The sequence below is a fragment of the Strongylocentrotus purpuratus genome, unplaced genomic scaffold, assembly GCF_000002235.5.
Source record: "Strongylocentrotus purpuratus isolate Spur 01 unplaced genomic scaffold, Spur_5.0 spur5_scaffold_18, whole genome shotgun sequence".
Taxonomy (NCBI): Eukaryota; Metazoa; Echinodermata; class Echinoidea; order Camarodonta; family Strongylocentrotidae; genus Strongylocentrotus; species Strongylocentrotus purpuratus.
This window is the reverse complement of record NW_022145603.1, coordinates 26,146,847-26,174,771: the sequence shown is the minus strand read 5'-3', so window position 1 is coordinate 26,174,771 and position 27,925 is coordinate 26,146,847. Positions and strand designations below refer to the sequence as shown.

The window sequence follows — 27,925 nt, the reverse complement described above, 5'->3', positions numbered from 1 at the left end:
TTCCAAGATCATAAAGTGAGGAAAAGGTACATATTCGATCTTACCATTTGAGCCGACGCCAATTGGGAAGTATACTTCGGTGCCAACTGCAAAATTTCCTATATCCATCGCGGTAACGTTTATGACATTATTCATGATGATCTGTGCCTCGGAGGCGCTGTCAGCAGGGAAGGTCAGGTTAACATCTGCCACTATACTGCCGTTTGTGAACTTTAATATTGCGCACATGACATCACCACTCGTCAGGCTCCTGAAATACTCTGTCAACTGTTTAGAAAAAAAAAGAAAGAAAAACCTATTAAAGCTATACAATAGTCACTACATTTTTGCATGACCGATATCTCACAATTTTTTGTTTTAAGTTGTAAGTGTTAAATTTATTAGTTTCATATATTTTGGTAAATGTTTTTAGAACAAGTATCAATATATAAAGCTAGTTTGAGCTATCTTGGTCGGGGAGGAAATTTGGTCTACAACCACATTGCCCGTTTTTCAAATACAAATTATATTGCTGTGATTGCTGGTCCCTTTAAAGAAAAAAAGCCTATCATGAAATTAACTATAACACACAGGCAAAGCTTTCCCCATACTAGCTGGTATGCCACGTCATATTTTACTCTTCTTTTCTAGTTGAATCTTCTCTTTAGTTCAATCTTTAAATAATTACATTCAAACATATTGATATGAGGTACTCACTTTCTGCTTTTGGTCTCTGTAAATAGAATTCATGTTTATTTAGACCATTTGATTTGTGAAATTATTGCTAAACGAAAAGTGTATGTGAAATATGATTAAAACAATAACAACAAAAAACTGAAACTGAGAGGTTATACTGTTATAAAAACTTACACGGTTGCAGAGAGCATTTGCCAAATTCATGAACGCAAGAGACGATGAGTCTGCGAGATCGCTCGTGTATGTGTTACGGAAGGTGATGACAATCAAAATCACAACATCTGAAATTGAAGGGAAAAATCAGTAAATAATGATGATAATAAATAATAACAAGAATGATTAGAGTAGAAAAAATGATAAAAATAATAAAAATATTAATAATGATCATCATCGTCATCAGGATCGTCATAATAGTCATCAGAAACGAAATTTTAGCCAAGTGGCTCCTAACCCCCGACCTAACCAACCAAGGCACTTCCTGCATTATTTCCCAAGTCATTTGCTTCAATTACTATTCCGCACATTACAGTGCACAATGTCCACTCCCTGGGAAGCATTCCAGACAGTCTTACTTTTACATAGACCATCGCACCCTACCCATTTAGCACCTGGGTGGAAGGGATCGATGCAGATAAAATGCCTTGCTCAGGAACATAACTACCGTGCTGAGGCTCGACCACATGACCTTTTAATTTCCAGTCAAGTGATTAGACCACTCGTCTACGTCATCTACATAATCTACCACATTAGTCAGTTATTGCATAACTAAGTTCCAGTTCAAATTCATTTTCATTTAATCCCAATAAAAACAGAGCAGATGTAAATCATTAAAAATGGAACCAAGGGTACCATATCCAAGTATAACTGTATGATCGATATGTCAATCATGGCTGCCAAATTTACAACTTGTTCTTCCAATAAAAAGACATTAATTTTTTTATTTTTTGGGTACTAATCACTAATCAGTCAAGACACTGATAATTGTGAAATCTGTTAACGCTGAAATTATACTCATTCTTAATACTACATCACTATTATATTAACATGATTAACATCTGAATTTGGGGATATAATATTCCACGATAGATACATTTCTAAAATACAGGTAAGTTAGCTTTTGAAGCAACATTGAAGTCCCTTCCCTAAAAATTACAAAGCTCTTTGCAGTTGATTGTAAATAGTGAATAAATGCATCACAATCCACGAACCAAACTGCCAATTTGAGGTTTGCATAGATTTAGTGATCTCATATTTCAAAGACTCATAATTTTCTTGATATTTGTCCAATGATTTCACACAAATGGTATGTAGTCCATTTGTCAAATCGCTCTCTAACTTCTGGGGTGCAGTTTCAACATTTTACTAAAACATGAACAATGCTTTCTTTTCAAACTCCTTTATAAATATGTGACAATAGTTTGTGTGACCTTAGTACGCTATCTCAAAAATCTGATACCACTAATGGAAAAAGCAACCTAAATTTATCCAGAGACGAAATTTTCTATAGCATTGGGTGTTAAATTATGAGAGTTGTTAAATTTTAAAAATTGTAAGTAAAAGTGGTACCAACTGCTTGTAAGATATTTTACCTTGCAAAATGTGCAATTATCTTATGTTTAAATGATAGCTTTTTGTGATAAATCAGCTGTTAGCTCCCGTGCAGGAATTAAGGTCTTGTCTTTTGTAATGACCTTTTCCTCGATTTGCAGCGCATTCCGATCCTGAGATCGGGATAATTCTGGAATTCTTTGACGATAAATTTTCCAATGGCACTAATTTGTAGTAAAAAACTTTGTTCTCAGTGTTGTTCGCGAGAGAAAAATTAAATGTTAAATGCGTCAATATAGAACCAAACACCTGTATTCAAGATTTCTGCGTGGTTATCAGTTGCGGTTTGGCATTGGAAATGATATATATCATGTGTGACAAATGTTCAAGGCTGCTTTTTACAGAAGGAATATTAAACTAGATGACATTAAAAAAAAAAAAAAAAACTTGAAACTATCCTGTGTTGTACCTGGTGTAGTACCTGGAGTTGTTCCCAGTGTCGTATCTGGTGTGGTTCCTGGTGGTGTTTTAGGTGCTGTATCCGGTGTTGTTCCCGGTGTTGTTCCCAGTGTTGTTGCCGGTGTTGTTCCCGGTGTCGTTCCCGTTGTTGTTGCTGGTGTCGATCCCGGTGTTGTTACCCGTGTTGTTCCCGGTGTTGTTCCTGTTGTTGTAGCTGGTGTTGTTACGGGTGTCGATCCCGGTGTTGTTCCCGTTGTTGTACCTGTTGTTGTTACCGATGTTGTTACCGGTGTTGTACCCGGTGTTGTTACTGTAGTTCTTACCTGTGTTGTTCCCGGTGTTGTTCCCGTTGTTGTAGCTGGTAATGTTACCGGTGTCGATCCCGGTGTTGTTCCCATTGTTGTACCTGGTGTTGTTACCAATGTTGTTACCGGTGTTGTACCCGGTGTTGTTACCGTAGTTGTTACCAGTGTTGTTCCCGGTGTTGTTCCAGGTGTCGTTCCCGTTGTTGTTGCTGGTGTCGATCCCGGTGTTGTTCCTGATGTTGTTACCGGTGTCGATCCCGGTGTTGTTACCAGTGTTGTACCTGGTGTTGTTACCCGTGTTGTTCCCGGTGTTGTTCCTGTTGTTGTAGCTGGTGTTGTTACCGATGTCGATCCCGGTGTTGTTCCCGTTGTTGTACCTGGTGTTGTTACCGATGTTGTTACCGGTGTTGTACCCGGTGTTGTTACCGTAGTTGTTACCTGTGTTGTTCCCGGTGTTGTTCCTGTTGTTGTAGCTGGTGTTGTTACCGGTGTCGATCCCGGTGTTGTTCCCGTTGTTGTACCTGGTGTTGTTACCGATGTTGTTACCGGTGTTGTACCCGGTGTTGTTCCCGTTGTTGTAGCTGGTGTTGTTACCGGTGTCGATCCCGGTGTTGTTCCCGTTGTTGTACCTGGTGTTGTTACCGATGTTGTTACCTGTGTTGTTCCCGGTGTTGTTCCTGTTGTTGTAGCTGGTGTTGTTACTGGTGTCGATCCCGTTGTTGTTCCCGTTGTTGTTACCAATGTTGTTACCGGTGTTGTAACCGGTGTTGTTACCGGTGTTGTTTCCGGTGTTGTTCCAGGTGTAGTTTCTGAAATACAATTTAAAAAAAAAAAAATGGACATAAATAGTCCCTGATATATGTGACATCAGTAGAGCAAGAGTTAAAACTCTTACATAGTGTTGTATTCATTATAATAAGTATACTGCAAGGCACAACAGATAAAAAATTGAAAAAGAATCTAAACAAAATATTGTATTTCTGTATTTTCTGAAAGCAAACATGGTATACATTGTGGAGACAGCTTGTTTGACCTCTTCTACTATCTCTGTAAATCAAATCAAATTCATGACATCCTTACTGATGCCAAGAATGCAATCATTATTTAATTCTTTTGTTGCCAATTTGAGGTTTGCATCGACTTAGTGATCTCATATTTCAAACCCTCATAATTTTCTTGATATTTCCCCAATGCTTTCACACAAGTTGTATAAATTAAGTCCAATCGTCGAAATTGCCCCCCTCCAACTGTAATTGCTGTGCCAAGGGTTTTTAACTAAAACTTGAGAAACGTTTCCTTTTTAAACTGCTGTATGGTGGTGTGACCATAGTTTGTGCGTGACCTCAGTTTACTATCGCAAACAATTGGTAACATTACAAAAATCTAATACCTCGATTGGAACGCAGATGAACCTAAAATTACCCAGAGACGAAATTTTCTTTGGAATTGCGTGTGAAATTATGACAATGTAGTATAAAGTAGTGCAAAACTTTCAATTATCTTACGTTTGAATGATAGCTTTTTGTGATAAATCAGCTGTAAACTCTTTTCATGTTAGTTCCTCACTTGTTTACCATTAATAAATGCATCTAAGAAAAGAAAACATTTTTTTCACCCATAGCAGTCAAGAGTTTTCTAAAGTTCTACATGAATCAGCGTTTCCTCTTAAATTGGCAACAATCATTTGTTTTCCACTCTTTCATAGAGTTAAATAATAGAAATGGATGTTCAATGAAAGTGTGAATGAAACTCATCAAGAAATTGCCAATGATACACAAAAATGGTGATTATAAATTTCACTTTGCATCGCTAATTTAGAGAGTTATTAAAATAATCATTTTCAATTAAATATTTATTATTAATGGTACAGTGTACTGCCTGTAAAAGAAGTGGATTTACATTTTCTAGTGTCCTTTGGACTTTATGATCATGTATAACTAGTCAGAGCATTCTAGAACAAAAGAGTTTTAAAGAACTAAAAGGTGACACTAATTTGACATTACGTCCTTACCATTGCAAGTAATGTTATCATTGCTCAATTCATATCCAGGGTTGCATGAACAGTTATAAGAGCCGATTGAGTTCATACATACTCCATTGTCAGAATCACAGACAGATGGAATTGCAGAGCATTCGTCAGTATCTAGGAAAAGTAAACATATGTTCACCCATAGCATCAAAGTGTTTTCTAAAGGTTAGATAATTATGTTTTCCTCCAATAATTCGCAGCAATTATTTGTATCTTCACTCTTTCATCGAGTTAAAAAACACAATTGGATGCTAAATGAAAGTGTGAACGAAAGCTACAAAAAAATGGACATGAAATTGCTAAATTCTACACGAAAATGGTCAAAATGGTTTAGAGAGTTAAATGATCGCTTTCAATTTAATTCTTATTATTAATTGCACAGTGTACTGTCGATAACAGGAGTGGATTTAAATTTTCTAGTGTCTTTTGGACTTGATGATCATGTACAACTTGTATTTCAGAGCATTCTGGATCCATTTTATCGTTAAAGATGTCACTTACATGTGACATTTATTTAACATTACATCCTTACCATTGCAAGTAATGTTATCATTGCTCAATTCATATCCAGGGTTGCATGAACAGTTGTAAGAGCCAGCCGAGTTCATACACACTCCATTGTCAGAATCACAGACAGATGGACTTGCAGAGCATTCGTCAGTATCTAAGAACAGTAAACATTAGTTCACCAATAGCATTAAAGAGTTTTCAAAAGGTGTGATAAATCAGCTTTTCCTCTTAAATCCGCAAAAATTATTTGTATCTCCACTCTTTCATTGAGTAAAAAAGTAAAAATGGATTGAGAAGTATGAAAAATCTTCAAGAAATTGCTAATTTGTACACAAAAATAGTGATTATAATTTTCATTCTCCAATGCTAATTTAAAAATTTGAATGTCTATATCAGATTTAATCGTTATTATTAATGGTACAGCTCGTTTACTGTCTGTAACAGAAGTGGATTTAGATTTTCTATTGTCTTTTGGACTTGATGATCATGTACAACTTGTATTTCAGAGCATTCTGGATCCATTTTTTTAAAAGATGTCACTTACATGTGACATTTATTTAACATTACATCCTTACCATTGCAAGTAATGTTATCATTGCTCAATTCATATCCAGGGTTGCATGAACAGTTGTAAGAGCCGACTGAGTTCATACACACTCCATTTTCAGAATCACAGGCCGATGAATTCCTGGAGCATTCGTCAATATCTAAGTAAAATAAACATTCTTTTTTTACATTTGGCAATCTGACATTTGCATGTTGCGGCTTCAAGTTCACAAGGACTTTTAAAAAATCACCCCAAGATTATTTCACTAGCCTTGTTCATCACCTCTTGCAGTGTGCGACCGTTACAATGAGTCATTACAAAACCAGGTATTACAAACATAAATTCAATGGGCATGGCAATAGGGTTTTGAAATTGCCCTTGATTTAGTTTCACAAAAGTCTTGGTGGGGATATTAATGTTGTTTTAGTAAGAAAAAAATAATATCAGAAGATAACATTTTTCCAGGCGTTACTTCCCTGACTTTTTAAACATTAAAAGGAAACTACATGTACTTGCAAAAAAGAACAAGCAAGCAAATGGTGTATCATAATCAGAAATAGCTCAAAGCAAATTAAACCAAATTCTCACTAGGACATTATAAACAAAAACAACCACCAACCTCTTCAATGTCTCATCAAAATGTAACGGATGATCGCACTTCAATGAAATATCTTCTTCCAATAGGACATTAAATGATTGAATACCTGGAATATATGTATCCAAATACAAATTTCGAATCACGCTTAGAGGGATCGTTTCGTTACGAGTTGAATCCACTTCAAAATACTAGTTTAAACTATTCATTTGAGCGTGGATTCACTATTTTGTACGTTGATTTCCACAACAAAATGTGTGAAAATCCACAAAAATATTACTCTGCAAAGAGTGGATTCCTACACCTGTATATTCAAAGAATACATGAAAAGTTTTCCAACCAAGTAATAAAAGATAGATAGGCTACTCACAAGCTGCTTCTATATTAATTTGGAGTGCATTTAAACTTGCAAAATCTCTTTACAAAAGTAACATTCATGAATATATTATGGCTAGAGTACTGTAACTTGTAACATGCAGAAGATTGTAAGTGGAGTGATGGAAACACAATCACATGAAATTGGTGTTTGATCGAGCCTACCCGTGCAATTAAATTCGCCATCCATCTCGTATCCATCCGAGCATGCGCATGTGTATCCACCATCCGTGTTGTAACATATTTGCTGGCAGTCATTCTCCTTCAGACATTCGTTTATATCTGTTCATCAAAACAAAATGTATACAAAATGCATTTGCAAAATCTTCATAGACATAGATTTAAAGATAAGGTTGAGTTCTGATAAAGATGCAAAATTATTTGTGAGTTTCTTATTGTTTAGTTGGAAGAATATCAAAGAAGAAATGTCCACCGACAAAGATTGATCTTCAGATGCCTTCATTATCACTACATGAAGAGAAATAGCTGAGAATGTTTGGACCAAACAGATATAAATAAGTGCTTAATGTCAATGACAATTAAGCTCTCAGCCAATCAAATGCCACGATTTCAGTAGCTTTTAACAGTTACTTTTAACTTATTATTGACAACACGTGCATGTGTGTATTAGACCTTCAGCTAATTTTGAGTCGATTTCTCATCATTTTGTTTCTGAAACATTACAATTTCCAATGCTTTTAGATCATAAACAACCTTTCTCAATATAAATGTGTATTGTCGCCTACACCAGCTGTTTTTCATTATTCCTTCTTCACTTGTCTATTTTTCGTCAACCGATGCAGGACTATTCTTATTCTTATATATATATATATATTATATATATATATATTGCCTGATGATCGCTTGCAAGGCGTGAAACTCGGAGTTGCAGCCATGTCCCAACTCCCATTAGTCTGCCTTACTCAATATATATATATATATATATACATATTCATACAGATGTATCTAATTGAAATTTTTAATGAATAAAATTTCATCTCGGCCAATGTCCAAATTGCCAAATTAATTACAAAATGAAATTACACAATGAAATAAAATAATTACAGGCTAAGAATAAAAATAAATAAATACGATCATGACTATCATAACATATAGGTATACAAACAATCATAGAAGAACATACTATTTAAATAATGTACTGAAAGATACAAAAGAAGCCCAATTCCATTCTTGGTCGACCTATTGAATGATATGTAACTACGATCATCAGACATAGCTACACTTTTCGCTTTTCACTTCTTAATATATTTGATTTTTTTTACCAGTTTGTAACATGATATTATATTTTTAATGAATACTATTCAGTTAATTGACAAATCATTGCTGTATCATTCGTAACTGCTAAACTTCTTTCCCTCTTCCATTCTCTCCTCAGTTTCTAGCACTCTTTCTCCCACCTCTCTCCCTCTCTCTATCTTTTCTCTTTCTCATTTTCCCCCTTCTTTCCTATTGTATCCGTCACTCTGTATTCATCTCTATTGTAACGATTTGAAATAGCTGGCCCCGTTTACAAACTGATCAGCACTTTATCCGTATTAAACCCATGAATATTAAATGTACATCTATATTTTGCTTTCGTAAACCTTAACTTATTCTCTGTCAGATTGAAGTAAATTCCCAATGTATCACAGTATTTTATTGATCTTTTTAATCTGTTAAAATCACGCAATTATTCACTTTTACAATCTACTGCTATTTTAAAAGCCGGTCTGCATGGTTACAAACAAACACGGCCCGTTAAAAATCAATGAAGATCAGAGAGGAAATATTATTGCATGTTCACATTTATATATATCTTTATATTTTATATTTTTACTATGAACTTGAACAAATTTTGAATTTATATCATGTAATGTCTGATTTCATATGTATTTATCGTATTGTAATGTTTTTATCAATTTGTAAAAAGTCACACAATTCAGCCTTCGGCTGCAAGATGATTTTTAATAAAACAAACCTTATATAATTTTACTTTGGATTTAAAGGAAGAATTAAATACTAAAATGCAGCTATAGGGGAAAAAAAGTAATGCAGACAAAATATAATCCATATCCAGATGACTATGTAAATTATTATATATTATATATAACTGTAGTTCTTTTGAGTGAAGCCAGTTAGAAGAAATTAACATTCAAACAGGATGGGGAAACAAAGGATATCTAATCAAGTCATAATGACAAGCAACAAATCTCTTTTGATGCAAGATAAGAGAAAAAAGATTTCAGTACTATTCATTATACCTTCAGAAATAATGTAAAAAAAATGTTTCTACCTTCACAAGAATCTGTTCCCGTTCCGAGGAAGCCTTCATTACACGTGCAGTAGAAACTTCCATCAGTGTTTGTACAATCCCCATTACGGCAAGCATCGGAAAACTCTTTACACTCGTTGACGTCTACAACATCCATGTGAGATGAAAAAAGTATTAAGAATATTGATGAAAATAATAATGGTCTTCTCTACCCTTCGTAAGTAAATTTGTAATTATTATTGGCAATTACAGTACATACATGTATAACATGATAAGAAGTACTTTTGAAAAATCAACCTATCACAATAAATGCAATTTTAATAGCCTGTTATTTCAACATGATAACGTGTATTATATCTTATGATTAGGATATCTATGGGACATACAATTGGGTTTTGAAATCGCTCTTGAGTTTAGGAAATGGTTGCTGTTGCATTACCCCCCTACGTGTGGCGGAGGCATAATTACATATCTCACCTTGTGCGACGATCCGGTTATTTGAACCAAATACTCGGTTAGGCGGAAGGGAGTCAGTGAACACAGACTCTAAGAAGGTAGCGTTCAGTTCAGAGTTGAATGAGTCGATCCGGAACTCGACGAAAGCGCTGCCACCGACCACGGTATAATTAGTCACAATAACATCTGCAAGGTTCCCATCTCCAATAACAGATGTACTGTTAAGCTGGTTAAACACCTGCGATGCATGGGTTAAGCATTTTGAGTCCAGACATATTTTAAGGGTTTCTTCATGAACAAGTTTTCTTTAAACCACCAAATTCATAACTTTAATACTCATTGAATAATTAATTTCATGAAATGAAAAAAACATCCATTCATCTGAAGAAAAAAAAAAAAATATATATGTATATTGCCATTTTTTAAGTATTTGTATGGAATTCTTTGTCCTCCTCGCTAATAGAATTCCCATTTCTAATTTATGTAAGAAGAAAGCTTAAATTAAACCTGTTATTTTCTTATCAATAGGTATAAGTTGGTTTAAATTCAATTTTCTAATTAAATACAATATCAATTCAATAAAGAGTACTAGGCCATATTTTATCATAAAACTTGTTATCAATAACTACCGGTACTCACAATAACTGTTATAAATAAATACTACTGAAGCCATGGTATTTGATTGCATGAGAGCAAATTTGTAATAGCAATTTACCCAGGAAATTTAGCATTTATTGTTGTTAAACAAAAGACATGAAGGAAGGTCTGTAGGAAAATTTCATGTAATATGACAGGATGAAGATTAGCGTCGGTCTAGTGGTATATTCACTTGGTCAGCTCTCATTTTTTCACCTAAAATCTGGTTCAAAACTGAGTCACGCCTTCCAGCTGGTGATGTTAAAAGTTGGTCTCCAGACGTAAAAAATCATATCTGATTGATTTGCGTCCTCAAAAATCCAAATACATACACACTAACATTGCTTGGTGCCTGCAACAAGTTTAGCAATCCGGTAGATACCAAAAACTACTACAGGTATGTGATAATGTGCCTTACCTGTTCGGCTAGTCGGTTCCGGTTTTGTTCAGTGTCTGTATAATACTGGATTGCTATGTCGTTGATGAAGTCTAACCTCAGTTCCAGAGTTAACGATGTAGCCGCTATCAGTAAAAAGTTATATGAAATACATTTTAAAGCAGTCAGCTCACCCTCGTTAGTTGATATCAAAGCGAAAGCATTATTGAAAGTACACAAGAAATATCAAATGAATTTTTAGATAGATTAGCAAAATGTTGTGGTGCAAAAAGCTGCAACTTGTTGACCTAAGAACGGGGAAGTCAAATTAATGAGCGCACTTCATGCACGCAGGTTTTACCCCGGGGGACCTGAAGCTCCGAGTCCAAAAGACGGAAAGGTTGTTTTTTTTACAGGAATTCAGCGATCAACGTTTTTCTTTTCTCCACCTCATGCAGACACACTAAAGCTACATAGCTCCCTCTACGGCTATATTTTAAAGTTCCTTTCCTTCCTTTTTGTACCGTGTCGTAGGTTCTACAGGCATGGAACTATAGCACAATATTTAGGAAGTATAGCCGGGAGATATTTTAAAAAGGATGACAATTTAAAGGTGCTCTAAGTTACCATTGTTCCCGTCAGGAATGTGTTCCTTTGGTACCCACCTCCCGATTAAATGGTGAAATTGACCTTCTTCGCAGACAATAAACACACAATAGGTTTAATAGACATGGAGTGGACTCACTAACAAACCTATGATATATGATACAGAAGCAGGCGGTTATGAAAGGCTGTTCCATTCAAAGAAGCTTATTGTAAATTTAACAAATAGGCACTGAAACAAATTATTTGTTTTCAGCAATGTATCCCTCCCTGAATTTTTTCAAAATCCTGTTACCTGCCCTCTGTAAAACTAGCCCTTTTTTATTTCTATGAAATTAATTATACGGTTTATAAAAGAAGTTTTTCAAATATGAGCCAGAATATGAATATTTATACCTAAATAAATGTGAAAATATTGTACTATATCAAAGCTTACATTCGCATGATCCGTTGACAAGGGCATAACTCGTATTACAGATACAGGTGTGGTTCCCCACGGTGTTCATGCACACACGATTCAAAGTTCCATTGCACATGTGGTTGCCAGTAGCACACTCATCGATATCTAATGGGGACAAATCAAATGTTACATTTATTCAAACATATTCATTTAGGCATGACAAGATCAGTTGCCGCATTGTTTCGAATCTTGATCTTGTAGTTAAAAGACATGATCGTATCAATACCAGATAAAAAACAAATGTGAATTACCGGTAGATACAAAATGATAACATACACAAAATAATAATCAAGGGATGAAAATTTATTGAATAAAACACGACTAAAATAGCCAAAGCTATGTAGATAATGCTGGTATGATTATCAGATAGGTAACATCAAATAGCCTAACTACTACAAAGCAACATGTAGGTTAACCCTTATAATCATTCACTTTATTAACTCGTCTCATTTTATCAACAGCTGTTCATATTATTGTAGTTACAAAACAAGTGTTCACCCCCCTCTTTTATACTTTTATTACAACAGCAAGTCACTCTCTACCTTTTATATCTAATTTTTTAGCTTAACTGAAGGCTGCGAGCTCATCAAGATGCATGCTCATGCTGTAGCAAGCTCATCTTGTTCATATATGAATTAAGCGTGTAATTTAATTTCATTCCTTTTCTAAACAATGTCATGTATTGCATGCATTGAATAAATTGTATCGAATGTAAATGAATCAAATGTAAATGTAATATTAATGCACATGAATATGTTTGTTTGAAAAGATGGTGAAAGGCTAATAAGTAAATAATAATAATAATAATAATAATAATAATAATAATACTTACTATTAATAAGTAAATCAATTATCAATAATAAATATAAAAATGCCTGTATTTCATACTGAACGGGAAACCAATAACATATTTCTTAAAATTCTACTTCAACTTATAATTCATAATTATAATTATAATCAATGTCGCCAAACCCTCATGACTGGAGCGTCTTGAAAGAGAAAGTTGTGACAAGCACACACGCATACGCCACTCAAGGATCATTTGCGTGGGCATGTCACAACTATCTCTTTCAATACGCTATGTTCATGACATGTAATGGTAGTATTATTTTACCTTCGCATGACTTTGTTTTGTTGACTGTATTATATCCATCCATGCAGTCACAAAAGTAGTTCCCATCTGTATTTACACATGTTGAAACTTCAGGGCAATCATTCTGAACTCCTTCCGAACATTCGTCAAAATCTGCATAAACATAAACAAATATTTGTTTCTAACTCCATGTAGGCATGTTTTAATAATAATTAGTGATAGTAATTTTTTTACAGTGCTCATGTCTGGCACATTGCCACTCCTGGCGCTCAATTATTATTACCTTGGGTTGAGCATGGATACCGTTAAAGCGCTCAAACATTATAAGGAATTATAAGATGATGAAGCGGATCCCAATCAAATAATTGGTTGAGGGTGTACACGTGACCAGGCATTTATTTTTACTAACATATAATTTTACTGATGACCGATCATTAGTAAAATAAAAACATCATCTTATAAAACAAATAAAACATAATCTTGTACAGTAAAACAAATAATACACATTATTTTGTTCGGGCATTGGTAAAACACCCTCGGGCTTGTTAGACTGTTCCAAAGGTACCTTGTGTGGGTAATTCTTACTAATTCCCTCACTGCTGTGTATCATTTGTATACCAATTCCTGCCAGGAAACCCATTTACCTCACCTTGATGGATTGTGGCAAATGTTGATTAAGGTCTTGCCAAAGGACATTAAAGCTGAGACAGGGCTTTGAAACCTAAACCTTATGAATAAACAGTCCAGAGAATTTATTCACTAGACCAAAACACCTACAGATTTTATCAAGCCTCCATTTCAAATAAAACATTAAATGCACGGATGCATGGTGCCTTATATGCTCACAGGTGAGAATACTGGACAGCGTATCATGAAACCCTTCATATGTGGATATCCCATTGAAAATTGTGTATTTAAGTTAAAACACTTTTCAATTAGATGTCTGTGAAGTTTTATATATGATGCTTCGTGAAACGCTGTCCGGTTCCCATCTTAAATCATGTCAAAACATACAATTTTACTCACATTTACGTAATATTTGGAGGTTATGGTACACTTATATGAAGGGAAAAAAAATGTTTTTGGATAGTTTTTAGATGTCCTACTTCAGATATTTTGCATCAGTTTTGCATGAATAAGGATTGGCTAAAGGTATTTCAATATCTTATTGTATGTCCCTAGATAGAAATCATGTTCGGATATGTTGGTTGCTGTCGTGTTTGTAATTTATGGTTTTATAACATGTGGATGATGAAGCAGGTATTTGCATGTATGTGATATATATATATATATAAAATATTACAATGTATATAACCTATGTATAAACATGTACTTCAAGAAATCTCACCTGAACATGTTCCATTATCAAACTCGTAACCAGGGTCACATGTACAATTCAGAGAACCAGTATTGTTCATTGCAGTAGGTGTACAACCTTCGTTGTCTGTTTCCAAAACAAAAAATATATATATGTTACAAAAACGATAACAAAATTGATTTCATCAGGATATGGAAGTAGCATACATATGTTTATGCTTCATAAAGATAGGAAGACGTTTGGCAACTTTTTATCAATTTTCTTTTCGCGGATAGCTTAAATCATGAACAATTTCCTGTGAATTCGAAATAGTGTATACATCATGCACATGAACATCAGTTAATGTTTGGCATGCTTATGATAATGTAATGATGATAATAACTATAAGTATACTACTAATACAATTAATAACAACAATTGAAACTTTTTATACTGTCACGTAATCATTCATTTATTTCAACTTGTTCTCTAATTTTCAAGTATTCCGAATCAGATCACTAGCAAATTCGTCATATAAATTTTGCATTTGTTATTGCCTATAGCCCTAGTTTCGACGGTCCTTCAACATTCTTACCTATACACGAGTGTGTATCCAGAGAAAGAGTAAATCCATCGTCGCAAGAACAGTAGTATTCATAGAGGATGTTGTGACAGGTGTGCTCACAGTCGTTGGTCGTGTTGCTTTCACATTCGTTGACATCTTAAAATCCGAAGGAGAAATCGTCATAATGATAATAAACTGTTCTTGAGTAGTGCCTATCATATTGATATTGAAATACCATTGCTATGTGCTTCCAAAGAAGTTTGGATGGTGGCTTTAGCTCTGGCAGCCGTAATGGCAATGAGTACTCCTGAGAGGTACCCATTTAACAATTGGGTTGAGAGTTGCAAATGTTGACTAATGAAATATATTCATATATGTTTTGCTAATATTTAGTTTTTACCAATAAAAATATGCAAGTTCACAATCTTATAAAGTGAAATGAAAGCTTACAGAGATCCAGTCACTAGCTATCATATTCTTCTTCCTACCATTTCCTCCTCCCCCTCCTCCCCCTCCTCCTCCTCTTCTTCTTTCTCTTCCGTTTCCTCCTCTTTTTCTTTTTCTTCTTCCTCTTCATCTTCCTCTTTCTCCCTCTTCTCTGATTTTGTTTCAGGCATATGTTCTAATTATTATTATCTTTTTTTTTTTGGGGGGGGGGAGGGAGCAATTTTTGTTTTAGTTGGTTCACCGTATCAAAATTAGAGCAAAGCTATAGTAACTTGGTATAACATACCATAGCATGTTTCTCCGTCACCCTGCAGGCCTGGCGGGCAGTCACCACACTGAAATTCAGGCGACTCCCCAGCGGGTTTGTCCATACATAGTACCGATTCGTAGCAGGGAGACCCTGCGCAGGCGTCGAATTCTACCTCACAATGGTCACCTGACCACCCGATGGTACAATTGCACGTGACAACCTGAATGTGTAACAAATGTAAATAAGTGTATACATTCCTACATTATTTGGTCTTCAAATTTGTATGTTACATGTGTAACAAATGATTTGTTACTTATGTTTTTTAGTAGAATTAATGAAACATAACATGAATTTGATTGGCGTCTTCGGGACTCTCCTTCCAAGAACTTACAAGGATCAACAATCTGGTGATACCTGAAATGGCTATTGTTAACATTTACAATTTTATGTGACAACCTTAAAAATTAACAAAATCTGGACAAGCTATTATGACGTTAGCTCACCGCGTATCCATTAGCATTGAGATTCTGGCCTACGGCTTGGGTCTGGAAGTCACATACGCCCTCGTTCATGCATTCACAGATCTTGACCTTAAAGGAGACCACTGTTTGCGCACCTCGGTCATCGCTGACCATGACCTCAATCCTTGATACATTGAGACTCGATGGTGTCCACTCAAAAGAGCCATCTGAAAGATAAGACGAGACAGTTGTTAATTACAACCATACTGTACTAGAAGCAATACTGTAAAATCCCCTCTGGCGCCATCTCTGGTCAGCTGTAGCAGTATGGTCCCTGTTAATTATTACTATCATTATTAAGTATCTGGTGTTACCTATGCCTTGAAGGCGAACAGCATACTGGATCACTGTAACCCTCTGGTCTCTCCTCCTGGTATAACTGATTGGGGATGTGCAGGTGGACCAGTTCACTGGTATACAAAATGTGCAGTGGGTTCCTAACATTCAAAGATGGTGACGCTCCTCTACACAGCACCCCCATTTAACATCATATCCAAAGAACGGAACAGAGCGTTTTACATTTAACATAGCCTGCGTCTATGAAACAGGGGAGAAGCATGCTAATTAACTCACAACACAGGCCTCATGCACCTGCCTGGGTTTGATTTGAAGCAATGATCTTTAGTTTGACAGGCAGATTGATGCTTTACCGATTGAGCCAACTCGCCTCCTCTAATTGGTTCTCGCATCAAGACCTCTGCTTGCGAAGTGGGAATTTAACATTAGGTTACTCACTGTCGGCAAGTTGACCATGAAATGGTACTGTGCAATAAACAGTATGCTAGGGCAATTTTTGTTTAGTTCAATATTTCTTCAAAGGGCAACCCAACTTTTGTAATAAGTTCATAAAACAGAATGCCAAATGAGTGCAATAAATCTGACCAATAATAAGCTGTTAAGAAAGTTAAAACGTTAGAAATTTGAGTTTACTATGATTTCTGTGAATCTCAAAGTGGCAAAATGGTCAGTGGATTAATTTTAACATAGCTATGGAGAACTCTCCTGTATGTGTACAATTTTTTTTTCTCTTAAGTTACTTATCCTTACAATTATTCAAAATATTTTGTATTTACCAGCACTGATAGTTGCACCATCTGGAACAGAGTCAGCTAAAGTAAAATTGACCATATCCCCGTCATTAGGATCTTCAGCCGTAAACATCAGCTGAACAGTTTCGTTAACTGTGACACATAGTACTTTCTCTTTTTCCTGAAGAACATTGTTGGTATCAGTGATCATAGTTACATTCGGCGGGAAATTTTCTGAGAAAGAATTAGGAAGATAACAAAGGAAGTGGACACTTTAATTCTTTACTGACTCCACCACCACGATCTTCCCCAAACTTGCTGCAAGCCAAAGATGATGGCATGTTCCCAAAATGTTCATATGGAATGTGGTGTGAAACTGTCCGATAGAAAGGACACAATGGGCACATGGAAAGGTTGGGTCTGGAAGATACAGTGGTAGAAGTGGAAAAGAGAAGTGGATTGATGAGATGGATGGGTCATGTGTTGAGAAGAAATGATGATGAACCTGTTAAAAAAGCATGGGATCTGAAAGTGGATGGCATAAGAGAGAGAGGCATGAGATGGAAAGGTAAAACCAAATTTATCACAGATGCGATGAAGAAAGAGAGCAGAATTAAAGGTTGGTCTAAATGAAGAGGATGCTTGAGACAAGAAGAAGTGGAGGGAAGGAGTGTTATCATGGCGTGAAAGTCAGAAATCCTTTGTAAGAAGGAACATGTTGATTTCAATAAATGATGATGATGATGATCGATGAATGATGACCCCTACGAATTATGTCAGGTACCATGCAACGAGGCGTCATTTTTCGTACGTAGGACTATATAGCCTACTATGAAAATTATATCATCGTGCAACAAATTATACAGAAATCGTTCTACTTGTAAAAAGGATATTAAACATCCTGCTGCTCACAGATCTATGTAATCATGTTAACCAAGACTTCAGCTCAACATTTATTGTATAAAATACCTTCTTGGCTATTCAATGGTTATAGTTATCGTTACTGAGGGATATTCCCGAATCTTAGAAGCTCGATCCCATAGGCTGCTGTGAACATGGCAGTTTACCGCGTTTGAAGGTTTTTGTTTTGTAATGTTTATAAAAGCGCATACTGCATTGTATTTGTATATTTCTTTGTACTACACACAGATACGCATTGGACGTTTGTTTTGTGAATCTACAAAATTGATTTATTCCCACGTGCAATTCATTATTTAGTACATAAAAATAAAACCTGCCGTGGCATACAGCAAATTATGGGAATGAGACGAAATGGAAGGCAAAGCTTAAAACAATACCTAGGTTGGCAAGGTTGTCATCAAATGTATTCCCGGCCTCCATTGTCATAGCTCCCAGTTCTGGGCTTACGGCAAGGTAGTCAAACAAGCACATTTCATCGTCACCGCATGTCTCCTTTGCAGCAGCTGTCCGCTCGGGGTCCTGAGCCAGAAGATCACTCAGGAAAATCGGTGTGTAGTTCGCGGGGTTGTAGTAGGTCCAGTTCCTCTCGCTGTAATCGAACAGGGACTCGACCTCGCTGACTTGCCCTGGAGTTTGCAATGAAGAAATAAGGTGATTTGGGATAGGTTATACAGGGCTATTTTGGCAATAGTTTGAGAGGTGATCATTGATCCATTGTAGTAGGACCCATGATGATAATATGACAACAGGGAAAAAGGTGAAATCATATAAATGATTAACAAAAAGTATGGTTAGGACAACAGGGATTAATCCTCGTTTATTTATACTGGGGTTTGCAAAAAGGAATAATGAGAGAACATTTTTTAAGGAAAGACAGATTTTCAACTCCCGTTTTAGTAATGATAACCATATGAATAATTATCAAAATGACAAGTTTTTATCGTCACTTATTTACCCTGGAGTATGGAATGATTCAAGAAAATATGCAAACATTGTTTGTTGCGCTGTTGCCAATTTGACATGTTGACAAAATTCCAGCGGTTAACCGCTCCTGCATGAGGCTTAAAGATCAACTTACATGACTGTCCAAAGCCAAATATCTCCTTGTCCGTGAGGTTTGTGGCTAGCGAATCCTCAAGAGTGGTGCCGTCTCGGAGCAAGAAATCATCTGAACTATCGCCATTCAAATTGCCTGGAGAAATGAAATGAAATTGACAATTTTCTTAATATTTAATAAAATTGAATGCTTTCGTCTTTGTCTTTTGCCTCTTTTTATAATTATTTCACTCACCTGTTACTAGAATGCATCGCCAGCGGATGAGTATATTATTATGTGTGAACAAAAGACCTAGGGCATTAGGAGTGACATCGTTCTCAAACTCGAATGTAACACTTTTAACATGCTTCGTGCAACATTGGTTTGGGATCCAGCATTAGATAAAGTTAGATAAACATGATTGTAAGAAACTTCAATAGCCAAAGGCATCACCCATCACCTGTTATATGCGAACAGCTCCTTCAATTATCACATGACCAGGCACGACACCCATATTAGAATGTTACTGTCTGCGAAAATACAACAATTTTATAGGCTGTTGGCATATTTTACCATCCGAAAAATGTCAAATTCTAGAATTTCAGTCGACTTGTTATGCATGTCTACAAATTGTTCTCCTCCCCCTACACCCAGTTCAAAATGGTTTGGCGACAGCTCTGTGTAAACGTTCTAGTTTTTAGAGTGAAAAAACTGACTACTTACCCAGAAGACCTCTGCCAGGTCCATCTTCTTCGTAATCCGGCGGTGCTTCGACGGTCGCGAGAAGAAACCCGCTAGAAAAGGTCACGGTGAAAGATGTAGCGGGCGTGTCACCAACCTGAAAGTAAGCATTGACCTTGATTTCGTCCGCAGTGGTTCCGTTCTCACGCGTCAATGAAAACGAAGAATCTGCAGAGGCATAGCCGTCTTTGTCACAACGGAGAGAATAATGGAGTGAGTATAATGAAAAATGTTTAAAGCTATTTAAACCCAAAATATTATTTTTTTCTTATTTTTGATAAGCACACAAAAAAAACTATGTTACTATTACTACTACTACTACTAATAATACAAATTATAAAAGTAATAATAATATAAGTAGCAGTAGTAGTAGAAGTACTACTAATTCTACTGATGCTACCACTACTACTACTATTTATGATAATAGTGATAATAATATTGATACTTGTCTTACTCCAATAATGAATCCCTTTGTGCTTTTCCTAGACAAGGAAGGATTTTTTTTAGATAGAAGGGGTGCCCAAATGACCTTAAACAAGAATGATAACAGACTTGGCCAAAATAACAATACTGATAATATTTATGACCTCCCCCCCTCGCCTTTGGAATGGTTAAGGGTACCACCCATCAATTATTCTGTTATATAAAATAAGGTTTTTGTTAGAGACCATCCTATTGGCTGAGAAGATAGCACATGACACCCAACATTTCGTTGTTTCACAAGCGTGCAATAAAACAATCTTTGTTTGCAAGGAGACACGTATAAAAGTGAATTGGATTGCACCTCTCTCACCTCCTTCTAACTCGGTCAAGTCGGTAATCTCGTCGGTTCTGTTAACGAGAATCCTCATGACAGTTCTGTTGTCATTTAGGGAAAACTCCACCTGTTTATTAAAGCATATACAAGAGAACACATTCAGCATGCACACACGTATTACCCCAAAAATAAATAAGAACAAATTTAAAAATGAAGTGTACATTTTCCGACATTAACAAGAATTATTTATCACAGGATTCTAAGAATAGGTCATTACCAAAAAAGTGTGAAAGTATTGTTTGACATACCAACAAAAAGATATTTTGATGTTTGATGGGCAAGATCAAGTAGAAGCTTGGAAAAAATAACGTCATTTTTTTTTGGTTGTGTTCATTGGCAAGTGCTAAAACAGAAGGGACTAAACTATAGCTAGGGTTCCTTGGCACAATGGAGGACCAACAGACATACTACGATTCGGTAGGGTATGTGTATTCTTAAATTAAGAGAATGGCCTTCCATTGTTTTATTTAATCTGGTCATCGATATGATTTGGAGTATCTTTCTCTTGTTTTTCGTTACTGCTGTAATAAAAAATACGGAATCAGAAAGCAACTTTTCGACACGTGCTTGCATACAATGCTCATGCATATTACGTGGACTTAGCACTCGCCACTGTACACCAGAAGTAAGATCTCCTGGAAATGGATCAAAATTACACCCAAGAGTTAGTCTACGTACATTAGAGCATTTGGAAGTATATTGGCGATAGCGAAAATTCATTGTCTCCCTCTCGTGGTCTGTATATAAACTTTCCACTGATTTCTGTTTCAAATACATACTAAAGGAACCTGACAATAAGGACCACCGGTCTACAGAGACTGCAATTCTAGTCTCGCTTGATGTAGTGTCTGTTTATAAAGTTTCTACTGATTTTTCTTTGAAATACATAAAAGAAACCTGTCAATAAAGATCACCTGTCTACAAATACTACTTTTGTTGTTTCTTTCTAGCAGTCTTTATAAACAGGTTTCACCTCAAAAGCTTGTTCAGATATGACACAGTAACCTACAGCATTTTGTCTATAATTTTAAATAAATGGCATCTGTATGTAACAAAAATCCTACGTGCACTCACTCGAGCTTTAAGTTATTACGATACAGAAACATGAAGCATACGTCATCATAAAAAAAAATTAAAAAACAACGCAGTTTACCGCTGCATTCTCTGAACAAGTGTTAACCAAGATTTACCACTGTAATGCCCTGTGTAGCAGCGAAACCGGTGAAAACAGTTCCTGTTTCGACAGGCTTGCTATTGTTGAAGGCTTTGCCAGTCCTGGCCTGCAGAACGAATGTATCGTTATCGTTGTATTTCAACATAATGTATTCCCCAAGACCATTGAAAGAATACATTCTTCCATCCAATGTGTTGATGTGGGGGTCGCCCCACGACCATGCTGTTCATATGACAAGGATAGAAGCAATCTTGCAGTAATTCTTATACAATCATCATCATCATCATCACTGATTATTATTAATGCCCATAACACCTGACATTTCTTTTTGACCTGGTTATTAATCATGCATGTTAAAGACATGGAGAATTCAACACCATTCGGGTGTTACCCAATAAGAGGTGCTGTCAGTCACCAGAATTAGCCTTCAGTTTTATGACAAGCAGGCCTTTATGTAACGTACTGCGTTCTCCACCCATTCCCCCACATGGTAAAGTCATTATCTCATTTTTCCCTCACCCGAAGACTCTCGATAGACGAGGGGGTATATTTCTTGATTGGCCTACGGGCTCGCTGTGTGCAGACCTAATACCTGTACACACATTAATGATTTTTATCCACCAAATCTGATGTCAGCGAATTATGGCCTTCTGCACAGAATAATAATAATAATAATAGTCTAATAGTCCACTCCAAATTTTATTAAACCGAAACGGAAATTCTTTCTACCCAATTGATCGTGAGCCTGGCAGCCACTGAGCAGCGCCAGATCGATGTTGCTCTATCCCTTACTGTTGAACGCCTAACAAGGTAGCAACAACTCCCATCTTTTAACGTCTTTTGGTATGACGCGGCCGGGGTTTGAACCCACGACCTCCCGGTTGTGAGGCGAACGCTCTACTGACTGAGCCAACACTCCGGTGGAAACTGACGAGTGACTCCCTTTCATCTAATCAACTCAGTCAATAGCGACTGCACTATTCATTTTGAGTTCCAATCTTCTACTATCTCTTATCATGGTCATGCCGCATCAACAACCACGGCAATTGCTGCCGTGATCCTACACCAGGCAAATGACATCTTGTGCAACATTAATATAACTTAAAGTATACAAATGGTGTATGCAATTGTGTTCACTATATACTATCTATCTGCACTCAAGTTGATGAAAGGTGTAAACAGCCTGAGCAAGTCTGGATAGAACAAATGAAAATATTCATCATTTGCTTTATTGAATTATTGAACCATTGAATCATCATCCAGATAGCAACACATCAACATTTACAACGTTATACAAAGAAAAACTAGATGGAATTTTGACTGCGCGCAGTCGAAAATGATGCCTCCGCCATAGAGCAATTTAAACAAGTTTGGAGTTTAAATCTCCATTGGTTCTTGAGATATCATGATAACAATCTCAATGTATGGAATTTCATAAGTTGACCTCTGTGACCCTTGACCTTTGACCTACGTGCTCCAAAATCTAATCAGATTGTCTTCCTATGGTGATACACACTATCATTAAGTTTGAAGTTTAAATCTCCAGTGGTTCTTGAGATATCATGATAACAATCTCAATGTATGGAATTTCATAAGTTGACCTCTATGACCCTTGACCTTTGACCTACGTGCTCCAAAATGTAATCAGATTGTTTTCCTATAGTGATACACACTATCACTAAGTTTGAAGTTTAAATCTCCAGTGGTTCTTGAGATATCATGATAACAATCTCAATGTATGGAATTTCATAAGTTGACCTCTGTGACCCTTGACCTTTGACATACGTGCTCCAAAATCTAATCAGATCGTCTTCCTATGGTGATACATACTATCCTTAAGTTTGAAGTTTAAATCTCAAATGGTTCTTGAGATATCATGATAACAATCTCAATGTATGGAATTTCATAAGTTGACCTCTGTGACCCTTGACCTTTGACATACGTGCTCCAAAATCTAATCAGATCGTCTTCCTATGGTGATACATACTATCCTTAAGTTTGAAGTTTAAATCTCAAATGGTTCTTGAGATATCGCGCTAACAAACTCAATACAAGGAATTTCATAAGTTGACCTCTGTGACCTGTGACCTTTGACCTACGTACTCCAAAATCTAATCAGATCGTCTTCCTATGGTGATAAATACTATTCCCGAGTCTTAAGTTTAAATCTTAAATGGTTCTTGAGATATTGTGATAACGGTCAAACGGGACGGACGTACGGACGGACGTACGGACGGACGGACGGACGTACGGACGGACGGACGGACGGACGTACGGACGGACAACCCGAAAACATGATGCCTCCGGCACCACCTTCGGTGGCGGAGGCATAAAAACACAATTACGATGTTATATTGCCGAGACTATATCTGATCAGATTTTCAGATACGTAAATGACAAAGATAGTAAGCTAAAATCAGTTGTTCTCGCCAATCGGTATTTTGTCCTTGCTTTCTAGCCGTTTTCTAGCTATTTTCTTGCCATTTATGACTATTATGGCAATCCCTGACTTAGACTCGTTGTTTATTTTGGCGTAAAAATCCCGTTTTATGGCTGTTTTGTAGATGCTTGAATTGGTGAATTTTGTGCACCTCTTATTTCCATACACTTTAGAAATTTTGTTAACCATGAAGCTTACTTACCAATTATTATTGTCAACATAAGACATATGAAATAAAATTAAAAAAAGCTTACCAGATCGCGGAGGTCTATATCGTGAGCATGTAGACGGAGGGCGTCTTTCCTCGTACAAATCACAGAAATCTCCACCAGCTACTTGGCAGCAGTGATACCTTGGGAGCACATCATTTGCTGTATGAACAAAATAAGATAAATGTTGATCAGAACTGCATATTCCTTTCAACATATATTATTCATCAAATCGTTGTATTTCGTTGTGTTGCTACATTGTTCCTATCAAATATAATGTCTCCGAAAACAATATACATGGGTAAAAATTTTGTCTCATTCTTGAACCCAAGCACCTATCAATGTGAGAGTTAAGGATAATTTTTCTTTTGAAAATTCCCTGCATCAACAAAATATGGTCATGAAACAAAATTGATGCAGTATGTGCAGAAATGTTGCCCTTTTCTTCCCATGCTCCTGGTATAAACTTTAGGGCTCTGAAGTTATGACACCAAACCAAGTAGTACGTAGTAGTAGCAGAATAGTCCTAGGAGTATAGTAGCAGTAGTAATTACAGTATTAGTATTATCATTAGTAGTAGTAGTAGTATTAGTAGTAGTAGTAGTAGAGTATTGGAAGTGGGCATAGTAGTAGGAGTATGGTAGTAATAAAAAGTAGTAGTAGACGGTCGTAGCAGTAGTAGTAGTAGTAGTAATAGTCTAATGCGTCATAGTAGTAGTAGTACAGTATTCTTCTAATTCCATTCTTACTAACATAGCATGAGCACGAGTGGTCCAGATATGAAGAGCTAACACAGGTTTGTTTAATGTAGTTTTAAAAATTTATTTCTTTTTCTTTTTTATTTGTATTTTTCACAACCTGGAAATAGTTATCTACAACTACATGTAGGGTATGCACGCATTCATTGAGCGACAAAATGCAAAGCTTATTTATGCTTACGTAATTAATACTGCCTCATATCTGAACGAGGTTACTTTCTTTTGAAAACATATAAAATACAACTATGTGATTCGTCCTTACCAAGCCACCGTTGATACGAGTATGTATACGCCTCATAATGAGAACTCCACCATATGTCGATTATGTAGCCAGGTAGAAGCCCAAAGAAGTACGTACATCGGTAGCTACCCCCGAAAGGCAGCCATCGGCTTTGTTGGCAGTATGGGATGAAGAGACCTTGATGAAGATAAAGTGTAGTTCCGATCATGCAATAATAATTATGATAATAATAGTTATGACAATAGTTTAAGTAGTAGTAGTATCAATATCAATGATAGAAATACTGAAAATAACAATAATAATATCACTGAACGACAATAATAAAAATTGTGAAAATAATGACAATGTATAATAATAGTACCTCTAGGTCCGAATATCAATTTCAATAATAATAATGTAAAAGTAATAATAACAATAATTATAATAACAATAATGATGCTCGGTACCTAGCTCGAAAAAGATGTTGGCCAAGCCTAACAATGCTTATATGAATGTGTATTTAAGTTAAAGTTTTAATTGAAAATCTTGTATTTGTTATCGATGTATCGGTGAAGTTTGAAACAGTTTGAATACGCCGGTTTCAAAGTGTTATGTGCGAGTGACGCAAGGAGATGTCAAACTGCGCCTCTGGTAGTAATATTGAAAGTAAGTTATTTTTGAAGTGGACTTGCCCTTTAATACAATGGTTCAAAGTGTTTTTTGTGAGTGGCGTGACAATATTGCACCACTGATAGCAAATGGACAGTAAACTCGAAGACGTGCGCAAACTTACCAAGGAAAATACTATTCTGCACAGACAGGTCTGATTGGTCAAATAAATAATTGCAGGAACCATATCTTCGATCAAATATGGCCTGCCAAACAGAACACGGACATGGAGGTGTAAAGAAAAATCGGAACCACAAGGGTGGCCAGAGGGTGGCTTGGTCTTCCAGGTACCAGTTAGAGCAAAACAGACCTGAGTTAATGAACGTGCTTGGGTTGTTGTCGAGTCTGTAAATCAGTATTCCCTGCAATTACAAAGGAGAAAGAAATTGGATATGTATACAGGCTCATTCAGATATTACGATTTTAATCGGCACCAATAAAAAGAGACAAAAACAAACTAGAAATTTAATTCGTCATGGGGACGAATTAGGTGGTCTGTCTTCAATTTTAATGATCACCGACAAGTCAAAAAGTAAAAAAATTGAAGAAAAAAAAATTGTTGGACACGCCCGGACTCGATCCAGGGACCTCGAGGTCGGAAGTCAAGTGCGTTACCGATATACCAAAAAATGTCCCTTAGAGATTACACGTAAACGGAAAATGGAATTCTCAAATCCCACTTTGTAAGTGAAATATGAGCATGATCCCGGCATCTGATCGAAAAATATAGGGCACACTAGTGATAGCTTATTGTCTCAGCTACAACATACTCAAAGCTCACTGTAAACAAAGATAAAACGACAGAGATATTGCTCGCGAAAGACGAGAATGTAGAATCCAGTTTTGAGAAAAAGTCATGTCCCTTAGAGAATACACGCAAAATGTGAAAAATTGACATGCCTCCTTTAATCGCAAAAATACGCCATGATACCATTGTCAAAATGAATTATTGTGACGACTACATTTGTAGAGAATATTCTATGGTAGAACATATCAAAATTTGAAAGAAAATTGATTAATATTTACAGAGATACAATCAATTTTCCAAAAATCTGCTGACGTCATAATATTCAAATTGAAATTTTGAGTTCGGAGGCCACTATGAAGACGTCATGAGTTAATTAAGGGTCAAATGAGACATGAAATCATATCTCCAACTGCTTTTTCTAACCATGAAAAAAAAGTTTTGGTCAATGGACTATCTGAAGAGCTATTTTGATTTTTAAAATGGCATGCCATGTTTTTGATCAAATTTGCATTATATTGCCCATAGCAGCACGCGCGGATTTTGAAATTTGACGCGCGCTCACGGCCTTATTAAAGGTCAAGGGTGACTGAAATTAATGTAAATTGTCATTTACGGTAAGAGGAATCTAAATCATGTAAAAAATTTGAATTTGACCCTTTCCGCGCGCTGTGAGCGCGCGCAACGCGCGCGGGGACACGTACGGACGGAAAATTTTGAAATGCTTAAAATGACCTGATTCGTACTCTCGTTTAATTGTTAAGTGATTTTGAGCTTTTTGAAATTTTGACGCACACGTACCCGCGCGTCATGACCTTCATGTGACCTTTGATGACATGACCTGTTGACCCTTGACCTAAAGTATACGTGATATGAATATGAATGACCTTTGCTTATGCATCATGAAGATATGATGGATAACGTGATTTCACAAAATGGCGCCTGGATGACGTCACGATAACCTATTGACCTTGAAAATGTTCCTGTCACGTCTCATGACAATGACCTATAATTGTGCAGAAATTTAATGAAATTAACTAAACCAAACTTGAGTTATCCGGGGCACAAAAAACGGGAAGAAATGAAAATAAAGAATAATAATAAATAAATAAAGAAAATTCTGACGAAAACAATAGGTGATCTGTCGA

General features: G+C 36.2%; 1 protein-coding gene across 1 annotated transcript in view; it reads right to left on the bottom strand.

Moving 5' to 3' along the window:
* LOC763311 overlaps window positions 1-27,925 on the bottom strand; it is a 90,183-nt gene that overhangs the window by 6,835 nt on the left and 55,423 nt on the right. The window contains exons 31-55 of the mRNA XM_030988885.1: window positions 26,157-26,394; window positions 25,406-25,561; window positions 24,431-24,547; window positions 21,753-21,958; window positions 20,539-20,629; window positions 19,728-19,931; window positions 19,047-19,160; window positions 18,346-18,594; window positions 17,093-17,281; window positions 16,002-16,186; window positions 15,535-15,718; window positions 14,832-14,957; window positions 14,288-14,383; window positions 12,961-13,092; window positions 11,823-11,951; window positions 10,826-10,929; window positions 9,793-10,009; window positions 9,337-9,459; window positions 7,209-7,325; window positions 6,102-6,233; window positions 5,549-5,680; window positions 4,999-5,130; window positions 2,693-3,796; window positions 850-956; window positions 45-267 (exon numbers count right to left, since the gene is read on the bottom strand). Coding sequence (XP_030844745.1) covers window positions 45-267; window positions 850-956; window positions 2,693-3,796; window positions 4,999-5,130; window positions 5,549-5,680; window positions 6,102-6,233; window positions 7,209-7,325; window positions 9,337-9,459; window positions 9,793-10,009; window positions 10,826-10,929; window positions 11,823-11,951; window positions 12,961-13,092; window positions 14,288-14,383; window positions 14,832-14,957; window positions 15,535-15,718; window positions 16,002-16,186; window positions 17,093-17,281; window positions 18,346-18,594; window positions 19,047-19,160; window positions 19,728-19,931; window positions 20,539-20,629; window positions 21,753-21,958; window positions 24,431-24,547; window positions 25,406-25,561; window positions 26,157-26,394 — 4,807 coding nt within the window. The remainder of the gene's footprint in view (window positions 1-44; window positions 268-849; window positions 957-2,692; window positions 3,797-4,998; window positions 5,131-5,548; window positions 5,681-6,101; window positions 6,234-7,208; window positions 7,326-9,336; window positions 9,460-9,792; window positions 10,010-10,825; window positions 10,930-11,822; window positions 11,952-12,960; window positions 13,093-14,287; window positions 14,384-14,831; window positions 14,958-15,534; window positions 15,719-16,001; window positions 16,187-17,092; window positions 17,282-18,345; window positions 18,595-19,046; window positions 19,161-19,727; window positions 19,932-20,538; window positions 20,630-21,752; window positions 21,959-24,430; window positions 24,548-25,405; window positions 25,562-26,156; window positions 26,395-27,925) is intronic.